Source organism: Callorhinus ursinus, unplaced genomic scaffold (assembly GCF_003265705.2).
Source record: "Callorhinus ursinus isolate GAN/ISIS: 27379988/994484 unplaced genomic scaffold, GSC_fseal_2.0 scaffold10, whole genome shotgun sequence".
Lineage (NCBI taxonomy): Eukaryota > Metazoa > Chordata > Mammalia > Carnivora > Otariidae > Callorhinus > Callorhinus ursinus.
Genome location: NW_027397072.1, coordinates 65,992,783 through 66,007,287, shown reverse-complemented (window position 1 = coordinate 66,007,287; position 14,505 = coordinate 65,992,783). Strand labels below are relative to the sequence as shown.

At 37.5% G+C, this 14,505-nt stretch overlaps 2 protein-coding genes across 5 annotated transcripts in view; one reads left to right on the top strand and one right to left on the bottom strand.

The window, feature by feature from the left end:
• Positions 1-6,508: 6,508 nt before the first annotated feature.
• LOC112821571 (prolyl-tRNA synthetase associated domain-containing protein 1) lies at positions 6,509-8,228 on the top strand. Of its 3 annotated transcripts, none has more exons than XM_025868817.2 (2): positions 6,509-6,654; positions 7,701-8,228. In XM_025868817.2, exons 1-2 carry the CDS (start codon positions 6,571-6,573, stop codon positions 8,133-8,135), a joined length of 519 nt encoding a protein of 172 aa, XP_025724602.1. In that variant the 5' UTR covers positions 6,509-6,570; the 3' UTR covers positions 8,136-8,228. The 3 variants fall into 3 exon arrangements, 1 of the variants encoding a protein (XP_025724602.1); XR_003207482.2 differs by having other exon boundaries at positions 6,513-6,763; positions 7,701-7,841; XR_003207481.2 differs by having other exon boundaries at positions 6,513-6,745; positions 7,701-7,824.
• A 1,474-nt stretch (positions 8,229-9,702) lies between these two features.
• CCDC88A (coiled-coil domain containing 88A) overlaps positions 9,703-14,505 on the bottom strand; it is a 116,821-nt gene continuing 112,018 nt past the window's right edge. For both annotated transcript variants that reach the window (XM_025868813.2, XM_025868815.2), the window contains 2 exons: positions 13,605-13,704; positions 9,703-13,038 (listed from right to left, as the gene is read on the bottom strand). In XM_025868813.2, the coding sequence (XP_025724598.1) occupies positions 13,640-13,704 (65 nt within the window). In that variant the 3' untranslated portion in view covers positions 9,703-13,038; positions 13,605-13,639. The remainder of the gene's footprint in view (positions 13,039-13,604; positions 13,705-14,505) is intronic.

The window sequence follows — 14,505 nt, the reverse complement described above, 5'->3', positions numbered from 1 at the left end:
CCCTGGCGCTGTCTCTGAGGAGCTCACTGTAGTCCAGTGGCTGTGACAGCAGGAGCTGGATGCGGCCTCCTTATTCTCTCTGCTCTGGAACCTCTGTTTTTCTTGACTGTGATTTGACAACCTTTCCCAGTGAAAAATTGGCAATCTAGAGGTCAATTTTTGGTAAAGTCAATTTATTGTAGATGTGTGGCTTTTGGGAAAATCACTAAACCTAAATAAAAATGATAGGTATCTCTCATCTGATGTACTAAGGATAAGGCATTGTTCTCTTTTTTAAAAAAATATTTTATTTACTTACGTGTTAGAGAGAGAGAGAGGCAGGCAGAGGGAGAAGCAGGCTCCCGATGTGGGACTCGATCCCTCAGAACCCTGGGATCATGACCTGAGCCCAAAGGCAGACGCTTAACTGACTGAGCCACCCAGGTGCCCCTGTTCTTCCCCCCACCTCTCTTTTTTAAGATTTATTTTATTTATTTTAGAGAGAGAGCACAGCAGGGAGGGGCAGAGGGAGAGGGAGAAAGAAACACAAGCAGAGTCTGTGCTGAGCACGGAGCCCGACTCAAGGCTCGATCCCCCAACCCTGAGATCAGACCTGAGCCAAAACCAAGAGTCAGTCACTCAACCGACTGTGCCACCCAGGCACTCCTATTCTTTTTTTTTTTTTTTTTTTAAGATTTATTTATTTATTTGAGAGAAAGAGCACATGAGCAAGGGGTGGGGCAGAGGGAGGGGGAAGAGAGAGAGAGAAGTAGACTCCCTACTGAGCATGGAGCCTGACTCAGGGCTCAATCCCACAACCCTGAGATCATGACCTGAGCCAAAATCAGGAGTTGGAGGCTTAACCAACTGAGCCATCCAGATGCCCCAAGGCATTGTTCTTAATGCTTTATAGTCATCATCTATTTCAGTCCTGCAAGATTGAATGTCTTATTTTTGCACATCAATTTTAACAAACCAGAGGGGCTGCATTATCACTGTGAATGTTAAGTAACTTGTCCAGGTCACATCCTTTGTGATCGGTGAGAGGGACCTAAATTCAAGTCTGTTTGATTCCAATGCCGTTTCTTAACCATTTCCATATTTGAAGAAGCTGAACTGAAGATCTTTAGGGTCCTATTCAGCTTTGAAATGTTACCTTTTGAACATATGAATGTAAGCATTTTTTTCATTTAATTTGGTATCAACCTGTAGTCCATGCTATGTAGTAAATCTTTGTGTTTCCATTAATATGACCACTGCTATTAAAGCTCTTTATGGAAAACAGTAAGAGTAATAATTTTGTATATTTCTAGTCAAGAACATGATATTAATCTCCAGTAACCTCTAATATGAGCCAAACACTCATTAAAGATATCTGCAGTGGGGGACGCCTGGGTGGCTCAGTTGGTTGGGCAGCTGCCTTTGGCTCGAGTCATGATCCCCGGGTCCTGGGATTGAGCCCTGCGTCGGGCTCCTTCCTCAGTGGGGAGCCTGCTTCTCCCTCTCCCTCTGCCTGCTGCTCCACCTGCTTGTGCTCTCTCTCGCCCTCTTGCGCGCTCTCTCTCTGGCAAATAAATAAATACAATCTTAAAAAAAAAAAGATATCCGCAATGACTTTTCATCAACGAGACAGTTCTCTCTTTATCACTAGCAACCAAATTACACAAAGCTTTCTATGGGTTTCCTCTTGAGTCTCCTCAACTTCACTGATTTCTTCATACACAATCACATCTCTTTAAAAATGTCTTTTTGCTGTAAAGTCTTTAATTTCATTCTTTCCACTGAGGTATAACTGACAAAACTGTAAGATATTTAAAGTGTACAATGTGATGATTTGGTATACATACACATTGTGAAAGTATTCCCCTTCCATTGAGTTAATTAACAGATCCATCACCTCACAAATTTACTTATACTTATTTAATTTTTGTTGGGAACTTTTAAGTTCCACTCTCTTAGCAAATTTCAGTTATACAATACAGCATTATAAACTAGAACCACATTGTTACACATTAGGTCCTCAGACCTTGCTCATCTTAGAACGTTTGTACCCCCTTACCAACCTACACTTCTTATTCCTACATTCTTGTCCTATCTCTTTCCCAGTGAGTATGAAGACTTTGAATAAGACACTTAACTTATCTGGTGATCAGTATCTTCATTACAAAATTAAGAAGGTTAAATTCTTAGAGTTTTTATTTTTGAAGAGTTTAAAAATGTTAAATATGAAGCGATCATGTGTCTAAATATGTATTTCACTCATTAACAAGAGAACAAGATGGTAAGCCTAGTTCAAAGAGAATTGAGGAGTGCCAAGTTTTTACAGTGGCTGAAAGAATGAATGCTTGAACAAGATTACTAATATAGATACGAAATTGGTTAATATCTTACAGCACGATAAAGCTGTAACTTTTGGGTTTATCTTTTCGATGGGACAAAACTCATTTATATTACTATCAGTTTTCCACACATTAAGATCTACCCTTACAGAGTTGTATAATACCTGTACACTAAAAAATAATATAACTATATTTTAAATAATTAGTACATTATTTTAAATAATTAAATATTCAAATAAATAATTTAAATAAATAATAAAAAGATACCAAGTCAAAAAAGCTGGCCATTCCTAGAGACTCAGGGAATCCCCAGGAAGGTGTGCTAAACAAATCCCAGCAGGACACTGGAAGGGCAAGCAGTAATCCCTTCACTATTTCCAGGTTTTGGATAATTTTTAACGGAACTGAGAGTCCTCTGAGTTTTAAAACAAAGCTTCCTTAGAATCATCCAATTTTAAATGAGTGTTTAAAGGGAACAAAAGGGAAACATGCTACTTCTCTGCTTAATCAACTGTCATCTACTCCACGCATTTTATGTTGTATGAAACCAATATTTCTCCAGGCAAGAAAACTGAATGTTTTCACCTATTTCATATTTTAATTAGGAGGTAATTAAATTCAGTCTGCCCACTTATTAATTTTTTTTACATTTTAACTTTCTTTTCTTTTGAAGTCTTTGTTAAAAATACTCTCACGTGATCTTACTTGTGGAGACATGGTTTATATTTTTTTATTTTTAGTAACTTATTGATTCCCCCCATTATAAAAATACATAGAAACATAGAAATTTTCAGAAGATAGAAAATACAAATAAAATTTTTTTACAATACCATAGTTCCATTAGCCAGAGATAACCACTTTACTTTTTTTTTTTTTAAGATTTTATTTACTTATTTGTCAGAGAGAGAGAGAGCACACAAGCAGGGAGAGTGGCAGGCAGAGGGAGAAGCAAGCTCTCCACTGAGCAAGGAGCCTGATGTGGGATTTGATCCCAGGACCTTGGGATCATGATCTGAACGGAAGGCAGACGCTTAACGACTGAGCCACCCAAGCATCCGCAGAGATAACCACTTTAAGAAATGTATTTTTAGCAGGTGAGAATTTTAGTTCCCAGCTCTAGTGTGTGGGAACTGGAGCCATGACCCCACTCCCCTCCCCTTGCTTATTGGATGCCAATCACGCTGACCATCTTTCAATGCCTCTTCCTTGATTTGCTTCCTCCCACCCTTGCACACAGTGTCACACTGTTTCCTCTGCCTGGTTCACTCTTCTCTCCTCTCTCTGCCCTCTTCATTCCTACTCTTCTTTCAGATTTCAGTTTGCTTCACTTCCTCAGAGGCCTTCCTTGACCCACTCCTTCCCCCAGACGAGGTGAGATTCTATTATGGACTTTCCTAGCATTGCATATGTGTCCTTCTTAGCACTTGCTACCCATGCAATTTAACATTTGTTTCTGTGATTATTTGACTAATTAATATCTGTCTCCTGCAATATACTGTGTGCTGCACGAGGGCAGGGTCTCTGTGTGGTTTTGCTTACCACTTTCCCTTTAGCCCATAACTGATCTTCAATCATATTTTGAGTTGAATATAATATGGCCCATGTCCCCACATGTTGGAGCTGCAAGGAACGTTAAACCTGAGGCTATCACTAAGATTTCCTCCCTTCCCCACGGAATCATCCAGGAACCTAAGACTTGGCAGGAGCCAGGGAACTGGACTGTGGGGTTATTGCCTTTTTTGTCATGGCTCCTCATTGAGCAATGATGCTCAGATGTACTTGTGTCTCATCTGCCTAGGCAGCAATGCCCCAGGTAGACTGCCTTCCACTGACAGCAGGTTCCCATCTTGCTACCCACTGGAGGGACAAAGTGCCAAGAAAGGGACTCTTCTCTATCCTCTCATCCTTCCCACTCCAGTCCTCACCTTCTTTTCTCTGACGAAACTTAAATTTCCTCCTAGATCCAGCTGCTTTCTCCTCTCTTATTCTAGGAACCAACCTCCATCTTCTTCTGACCTGGGAAAAATCCTCTTCCATAGGCCTTTAGAAGCCAATTTTTGTGGAGTAGGATTAGGGAAAGATGCAAATATTAATTAGTTTTTTGAGTTACTGTTATACAGCTATGTATATTTTGAAGCAAAATTGGGGCCGTGTTGTCTACCCTCTCCTATAATTGATTTTCTCCATTTACTGAATTGTGTTTCCCTAGATTTTCAAATATTGAGATCATGATTGAGAATACAGAATTCCCTAGGAAGATGTCACCTTATTTAACATGGCCCTTGATGGTGGGACATTCCTTGTTCCTTAGTGTAGCAGGTACAATTCTTTGTGCCTACTTCTAGCCTTGTCTTCTGCTGACAGGCCTCTCATTCTGCTCTACTGTCACACCAAATCATCCTGCCCTGGGACATACCATGCTTTTTCACTGCCAACTCTCATCTCCTGGGGTTTCCTCAGCTGAAGCACTTTTTTTTTTTTCCTGGCAGAGTCCTACTTATTCTTCAAACGGGTGCCATCTTCCCCTAATGCTTTCCTTGATGCACCAACCCAGTCTTAAGCGCCCTTTCTCTGGGCTCCTAAAGCATCCACATCATGCCACTAGTCACATTTTCTTGGGTTTATTCTGTGAACGTTTCAGTCCTCTCTGCTAGATTTTAACATCTTTGAGGGCAGAAAGCATGGCACATAGAGATGTTCAAAAAGATATGTTGAAGAGACATAGATTGCAGCAAGCACTTTTCCCTATTGTTTCACTTATTTGGGGTATGTACAGCTTCCTAGGATGGCTTTCAATTTACCTGTTCTGGAATTGCCATTTCACTCAATAAAAGGAATTTCCAACATTCTTCATCTAACAAATGCCATGATGCCCAATCCCCATTGTGATGATAAATATTCTGGCCTTTATATTTCCTTTGCTAGGTAGGCTACAGTTGTCACTGTTTCTTTTACTTTGAGCAGACTTAGATGAGGGTCCCTGGTTTCATGGATCCTAGCATAACTCCATTTTCCAGCTCTTTTTTCCCAGATTCTGTCCTTTTCTGCCCAATATCCGTACTCTTCCTAATGATAACAAGATTCTTTCCCTCAACACATTCTTGTATAAATGCCACAAAACTTTATTGTCTTTTCCTATTGTAAAATAATTCAGTAAACTATTTATCAGATGCTATTCCTCTCCTAGAATTGTGAGGTTTCTATAATTTTTTTAAAATTCAAGTTCTGCAACTAAATATCTAGTTCCTCAAGCTCATGCTGATCACTTTGAATTTCATGTTTCATGTTGTTGTTTCCAGTGTAAGTTTGAGATTGTGTTTGCCTTGAAGACAAAGGACTATGCCAGGGTTAGATAGCATTTCTTTTGTATTTAATACAATGTTGACAAATATTGCATTAACTCTGGGCTAGGATAGTTTTTAAACAGCGATATGAAGTTCTTTTATCATAGACAGATGTAGTTCCCTTTTATAATAAATATCTTTGGTTCTAAGACTTGCTTGGAGCAGGATACTTGGGTCATTCCACCACAGGTGGACTAAAATTAAGAGAACATTAATGTCAGCCAAGTGGGGAAATGATAGTAGTTTGGACTGGGGTGATGGAGGTGGTGAGAAGTGGAATGATTTGAGAAACTGAACTGTGATGGATTAGCTATAGGGGTGTGCATGTGTGTGGTGTGCTGGGCGGGAGAATTCATAGTTTGAATAACTGATAGATGGCAGCTCATTTCCAAAGAGACTTCTAGGTCAGAAAACTCAACTGCCTAGACAATATGGGGGATGCCACGGCCAATTTTGGCTCTTTGAATTCCTCTTTTGTAGCTGTCATGGAGATCCTACCCTGGGTTAGTTTTCTACTTTTGGACATACTCACCTTTCTTGGTTACAATCAGATTCCAATTCTTCTTTCCCCTGATCATTCCCCTGATCACTCTCAGTTCACCATCATTGGATTTGGGTTTTCCTGAACATCTTCAAATATTTAAGTACAATTATTTGGGATGTGCCACACCTTCAAATGGGTGATCTTTCCTATTCTAATGCTTTCTAATTTCATTTTAGAAATGAACGCTCGGCGATCTTTCCTATTCTAATGCTTTCTAATTTCATTTTAGAAATGAACGCTCGGCGTTCAGTACCCGGTCTTCCGGGTACTTCCGCCCTAGCCTCCAGTCGGCCAGTCACGCGGGAAGCCACGCCCATTTCACCGCTTCTCCGCCCAGTCCCTCTCCTCTGGCTACGACGGCAGCATGGCGGGCGCGGAATTGCGGGCAGCGCTGGAGCAGCGGCTCGGCGCCCTAGCCATCCATACGGAGGTCGTGGAGCACCCGGAGGTGAGGCGCTTCTGCGGGACAGCCCTGCGGGAGAGGTGGGCTCCGCTGCGGCGTCTCTCGGGCGGGGCCGTGAAGACCACATACCCCAGCGGTAAGGTGCCGCAGAAACGTACGTTCTAGGACATTTCCCAGGTTCCAGAGCACAAAAGGGGCCCGACAGAAACATCAAAGGCCTTTCGGGACTTTGATGTTATTGTGAGGAAACAGGGTTTTCCTCTTGGAGCGATTTGGTCACATTTCATTTTGAGAACTTCTGCATGTAAAGTTGGGTGTGTCTTTATGGTGTAGATAACCTACCAGGCAGTAAACTGTCTCTGTAGTGTCAACGATGTATCAGGCATCATGCATATAGCAGAACACCAAGCTTAGAGAGTTTGGTATGAACATGATTTCATGTATTGATGTGAGGATTTGCAAACATTTCACAGAACCAGTGTTAACTTGAATGGTGCGGAGGCATAGTAACATAGCTTGAGTAACAGTTAATGGTAATAGCCAAATATGGTGCTCTTCAAAGGGTAGACAAATACGTTAAAAATCTTCAACTTTACAAATTTAACATCAAAACTGGATCATTTTCTCTGACCTTCTTCCCTCCTATATAGTAAACCTAACTCTCCCCCTTCTTTACCTGTGCATATTGCCAGCTCTTCTGATGTTACTAGTCCGGGTCTCGTTCCTTGCCCGTGATCTCACTCTCATTGTGGTTATATATTTGTAAAGTGGAGGCTGTCACGTGGTCTGGATGTAATGGAATGCTAAGGATTAGGAATCTGGGCTGCTGTAGATTTTCAGTACCAAAAGTTTAAAGAAAAAAAACAAAAAACACTTTAGGAGGAGTGCTTGGCCAGCACATTGGAAAAGAGAACTGGCCTAAGAGGTCTCGAGATGAGGGATTGAAACGGCAAGGTGTATTATTTCCTAATGGGCTGGGAATGGGTCCCTACCAGTGACATCCAGGGCATTGAGTACTCCCTAACGTTCACCCAGCAAGCAGAGTATGCGTACATGCATATTTTTTGAAGTTTTCATGTGATATTTTACAGGTGTTTACAGTTGAAGAAATGATGCCTCATATCCAACATTTGAAAGGCGCACATAGTAAGAACTTATTTCTTAAAGACAAGAAGAAGAAAGGCTATTGGCTGGTGACAGTTCTTCATGATAGACAAATTAATTTAAATGATCTTGCCAAGCAGTTAGGTGTTGGGAGTGGAAATCTTCGGTTTGCTGATGAAACAGCCATGCTAGAAAAACTAAAAGTTGGCCAAGGCTGTGCCACACCTTTGGCTCTCTTCTGTGATGATGGAGATGTGAAATTTGTTCTGGATTCAGCTTTTTTGGAAGGTGGGCATGAAAAGGTGTACTTTCATCCAATGACCAATGCTGCAACCATGGGATTGAGCCCTGAAGACTTTCTCACATTTGTGAAGAAGACTGGACATGATCCCATAATACTTAATTTTGATAAAAACAACTAATTGGGCTGATATTTAGAATACATTTATTTCTGAAAGCTGTTTTTCTTATTTGTAATTTATAAAAAGCATTAAAAGTGGTAAGAATATTTAGCACCTTGGTTTGGTGATTAAATCATTCTAGGAGGAACGTTTCATCTAAAAGGAGCTGGGTTTTTTTTTTTTTTTTAACTATTTATTTTTTAACTATTCTCTACACCCAAGGTAGGGCTCAAATTTACAACCTTGAGATCCAGAGTCACATGCTCTACTGACTGAGCCGGCCAGGTGCCCTATAAAAAGCAGCTGCTTTTAAAAAGATATACTGAGGTAGTTTTAGTCAGTTCAGAGTCCATCTCCCATCCCCCATGAGCACTACTCATTACAGGAATGCCTTCAACAATTAATTAAGAGTAGATTAACAACAAAACTAAGGCTAGCTAAGATTATCTTACATTTTAGGGTGTTTACTGTACTTGAAAAAAGCAACTTGCAAAAACAGCATATATAAAACTATACATATATTGTACATACAGGGAAAAAATAAAAAGCAATATAGGAATATATTACATTGTTGATGGTGGTTATCTTTGGAGAATGAGGATTAAGGAAAGATTTGTTTAATCTTTTTGAGAGGTTAGAAATGTGACCATACTTGGAAAAATTTTTTCTGTCCTGTAGGCTGTATTAAATTTTACTTATCCCCCGCCCAATTATGGCATCTGAAACAGTGTAAGAACTCAGGATTATATATTGTCAGTTATATAGAAGCTAGTTCAGAATTGTGGAGTAACATACTTTTTCGCTTAAAACAAAACCATTAGTTGAAGGTCTGAGGTAGACTATACTACAGAAATAGTCTAGAGATCTCATCATGAAAATTCTCTTACAAGCAAAAGGGATAGTCGTGAGGTAACCATATTTTACTAAGTTTGGTCACTCAAAAGTAACTTCCATCTGGTAGTGATAGTGTAACCAATTTGTGTTACTAAAAGGCAAAATAAGTAAAAACGTTATTTCTTGATACATAGGATTAGAAGTTATAAGTCTACTCACGGCAGATTTTCTATAAAGAATGAATTTAAGAGCTGTGGAGTTAGTAAATATTGTCCATAAATGATAACTTATTCTAAGGTCCCATGTTACTTTTTGCCTGCTGTTTACGACATCTCTAAGAGGAAATTTTAGGTTGCTTTGCACATAAAATGAAGGTTTCATGAATAGAATCAAAGATTGAGGACAGTAGACAGTGCCTTTCCCATCTTATAACAAAAACAGTCTCAGAAAGACTAACCTGCCCCAGAATACACAACTGGTTGCCTCCTCTAACGTTCTGCCTCCCCAAAGTCTATAAATGAAAATGAAAGACACTGCTTTGTGCAATATATTATTGTATTTAAACCTATGTGGGGATTGACAGAACTGGTAAGATTCCATTCTGTTCCCAAACCAATACTCATCCCTAAAAGATTTAGAAAGAATCATCTAAACAAGGCTATGGGTTAGGTCTGAAAAAAGGTTTTCCAGGGCAAAGGCAAAGGAAAGATAATACTTAGCTAGATTATATGTTACAGTTTTTAAATGATTTTAACCACTTGTTATAAAAATCACCTCTCTGTTTTATTTTTATATTAGTTGAAGTGAATGTTAAACCAACTTAATTTTTTAGGAGTAATAAAGTTAAAAACTAAAATGAAAAATAATGAAATGTTTTTAAAAGCAAATCAAACCAATGATGGTTTGTTTTGAACTGGCTTCCTGTGGCTGATAATAGGTATTACCAAGTAATAATCACTGCCATTCAACTCCAGATGCCTCAGTAGCATTATTTTTAAAGGAAATGTTACAGATTTATATTATTTGATTTGGTATTTAATAACAATTATAAGTACAATGGCAAACATTGAAAGAGAACCCTTAGTAGAAAAGAAAAAGACAATTTAAAATCAGGTTTTGTTAAAGGGTGTTATAAGTGCAACTTTATCCATAAGCATTCCTTTTAAGGCATTTTCATTGTTGTCCAAATATCAACATGTACATCAAGGTTTATTTCACAAAATGGGCTCCTTTTGTATTACTCATTCAAGGCTTAAAGAAAAAATACATCTCAGGACGAAGTGTAGCAGAAAAGAAAAACACAAAAATTCACTTTTCTTGTAAAAGTAACTTAAAATACAAAGTCATGTAGCATACATTATTACTCCTCATTGTAATTCCAGATTTGGTACAGTATCTTTTTCACTTCCTGACATAAACTGTTAAGACAGTGCAGGCTGTAATACTTCATTTGTGAGGTGGCTGCAATTCTGTAATATGCACAGTGATTTTTTAATAGGCTCTTACCATGCCTTGCATGAAAGGTGCTACATACAAACCTGTTACATGAACTCTTTGGTAACCACCAGTTCAAAAATGTGGACCAAACCTTTCCACATTGCCAGATCTGAAAGCACTTTATTGGAGCTCTTTGTGGAAGCTATTACCCTGTATATTAATTCTTCAGTTTCCTAGTGGGGGGTTGGGTGTTGATTTAGAACACAGCCAGATAAAAGCATGGCAGACCCCAGTCAGGAAAGTGGCCCCAGTAAGTTTCTAGGTAGCCATACTATTTTGTTTGGCAGAAGCAATTTATCAGGGAAAGGAGTGACTTCCTACTAAGTTTGCTTCTGAATCTTTTGGAGAAAGTAAAATATTCATGAGGTTATTATCTAGTCCTTTCTCGAAATGGTATGAAAAAGGTGATGAATATAATTGAGAATATTCCTACTTTCGTGGTTTTAAGTGTTCCCCCTTTGTCTCTAACTGCACTTTCTCAGGGTCAGCCTCCTTAGACTCAGTACTATATAGGCTGCCCCTAAGCATGTTGTACGTGAAGCAATAAATGTGCTGGTTAAGTCAACAGGTTCTCTATTTTAGGACATTAGGGTTCTGGAGAGGTCAAGTTGTGGTATGATTCACTGTCACCGGGCCACTTCCTACTCATTAAATTCCAACTTGCAGTAAATGTCCTGGGATGTGTCCTAGTTGTGCAAATTAGATGCTAGTTAATATAAATCTAAGTTACCCACTTACTGTATTTGGCTAAAACATAACTTCTATATTTACTTTCAATTTATCCACCTAAAAATGAATTTACATTTTTTACATGCAAGTATCTCTAGACTGCCATGATGCCCATTATCAATTTGATACTTGAATCTAGGGAGTCACGATGGAGAGATGTTTCAAAATCTAGAGAGTAAGTTTTAAATATGTCTGTTGTGCAATAGTTGTATTTTAGTAAGAATCCTTTGTATTTACATTTACATAGCACCTTTCATCCAAGAGTTTAAAAGTGATTTAATTTTACAGCATTATTTGGCGGTAAAATCTAAGTTAATGGTGGCATTAAGTTACGTAAGTCCAAGTTCTCTAAATTGCTTTTTAATTTCTGGTCAACTATACATGCTGTCTTTCTTTTCATTAAATCTTTCTGAAAGTAGACTATGAACACAACACTGCTAACTGGCCTACCAAAAAGAGAGAGGGAGAGGGAGAGAGAGAGAGAGGGAAGGGGGGTGGGAGAGACACACACAGTATCATGGCTACTAGGTTAGTGATGAAACACATAGTTCCTAAACCACACACTATGAATATGGAATTATTCCAAAAAGATTTTTAGAGCTGGTAATGAGAGCCTAAGAAGTATACTGTTTAAATAAAAAAGTCATTATCTTTCTCATTTCAGACCTTTAAGATTATTCTGATATTTATGTTAAATAATGAATTTGCATTAATATCAATGCATTTTTTGATTTCATAAGAAAATAAAACTGTGATATAAAATTGGAGCTACAAAAAAACTGATGTTTCCCTGGGTTAACTAAATCTACTTTTTTTGTGCTTCTTTCAGATGTTTAAGGTAACAAATGCATACAAATATTTCAAAAGTACCAATAGTTACCAATTTTAATGTAATATTATAAAGGACAAAAACAGAAAAGTTCTTATTAATACGTGATAACCTTAAAAATAAATGAGTTCCTGGCAAAATGCAGATCATAGTAAATTATTTACATTTTTTTTTTTTGCCATAAGAAAACTTCTTAAGCAACAGTCAGCTCTCATGTTAAAAAAACAAACACACATACATAACCCAATACTAAAGAAGGGAAATGAATTTAAAACACAACAGCATTATCTTGGGAATGCAATTTGCTGGAAAACCACCTTACTAAAAAAGTTTCAGAAAAACACTCTTTTTAATTACCTTGGATCCAGGTGTGAATGCTTAGTGTTGCTTAAAGGGGAATACGGGAAGGTTAATATTACTGTAAATTTTTTATAGCTCCTATTTTTCAGATTTATCTTCATAAACTGAATTTCTTTTGCAGTGCATCAAAATAATTGGTTAAAAAAAAGGAAAGGATACCAACACATGCAGTCTGCTAACCAAATAAGGCTCTGACATGCCAAAACAATGTTCTCTGTATCATGATATATAGTACATTCCACAACATACTACAGCATTTAATTTAGATTTACACAACTAAATATAAATGGCTAGATTTTGGCTAATACTTAGCAGAAGCATTAAGCAAACATGGATAAATTCATAAACAAATGACGAAAGAAGTAGATTGTTCTTGGAGTACTTCTTGGAATCTTAAAACACTTGGTCCTTAGTGAGAGAACATCCTTTATTCAGTAGATCTTATCAATACAATGTATAGTAAGTCCTAAAACCTTCTAAAAATTTTGGCAGTTGACTCCAGTAGTGCTCCTTGATTCAAGGAAGGAATGAAGGTTTTGTATTTCTTGCCTGCTCTAGTCACGAAGGATTGTTTAAAGTCTCCTTAAAGATTTTTAAAATGATTCCTATAGTTGGGTGTCTTGTTACTTCAGAAATAAAGGCTTCACACTGAGAAACTGAAGGACACTTTTCTCTCTGTATTTAGTTGGAAGGTAGAAAGAAGAAAGAAAATATAAGAAAAGCTTGAAGATAAGAGAGAGAGATAAAATACAGAGTAGCCACTATAAGAACAACATGCACCAGATATTTCTTCTATAGGAATGAGAGAGTGACAGAAAGTCAGAGACAATTTTTCTTTGAGTGGCTCTTCATACAAAAGGTATTTAATTTATTGTTTGTTCTCAATTATCAAAAACATTGTGGGAAAGTTGTATTCCTACCAAAAAAAAGAAAAAGACTTCAGATTAAAAAAGGAATTCCTAAAACATAATTCACAAGTAAAATTAAGTTCTCCCTCTCAAAAAAAAAATTAAGTTTAAGAAAAAAAGAAAAATAATATTTAAAGGTTTGTTTCCTGCACTGACAGGCAAAAACTTATAGCAATCAATAAATCTTGCTTGACTAGTAAGTAGGACAGAAAGTCATGAATAAGCAAGCAATATTTACATCTGTTAATGCAATGTGCACTTGTTCTTATAAGTAACTCGGTTAGTTTGTATAAATGAGACTAATCTCATTTACATTTTAAGCAAGAAACTCACCACTTGGCCCACATGTCATGTAGTGGGTAATAGAATTAGGAGCTTTGTTGCTCCCTAGACCTGCTTTTTGAATTTCTGCTTTCTTGTACTTTGTCCACATCTGCAGGAGAAAAGCATTTCATGTTATTTAATCAAAGGATAAGCATAATATAATTCATGAAGTTAAGAAACTAATGAGCTCTTGTTGAGTAGGGCAAGGAGAAAGAATCTAACTGGGAAATTTACTAATCTGATAGATATCTTATTACTTAAAGACTGACTGTTGTATTTTAAAAGCCAGAAATAATATACTTATGTCCTTTTAGTAGCATCAGATAGGTTTACTATGTTTATTTACTAAATAGTCACAAATAGTTTTAAAGTACAAAATAATCTTGCATGCAGCCACAGAAACATCCACAATGAAATATTTGTTTTATTAACTGAGAAAAATTATGCCTGCTTTCACTGTTAAACCTAAAACTGCTTTGGTCAAAGGGGACCAATGCCTAACAATGTCAGTTTACAATGTCACACAAATAATGAGGGTATGATTTCTAAAAACCCAGGGGAGGAATGTGAATGCTACTCAGTTTCATCTAAAATCAGGGTACTGAATCTCCAAATAGTTTTCCAAATATTCCTTTATGAAATCGTAGGATATTTATAGAGGTGTCTTAAAGGAAAAAAGTGCAGCTGCTCAGTTGAGTCAGAGTTGGTTAATTTTATCTTTAAAAACAATAACAAAAATGTTAAAATACTGGGGCATCTTTTTAAGACTTGTTTAGCAAGTAGATGCTGATTTTTTAAGTTTGGGAAGCACTGGCTGTAGATGATTTCTATGGTTTTTACCATGCTAAAAATTTGATTCCAAGTGTTATGAAGAAACTGGTATTTTGAGAAAATTTTATGACTCCACAGC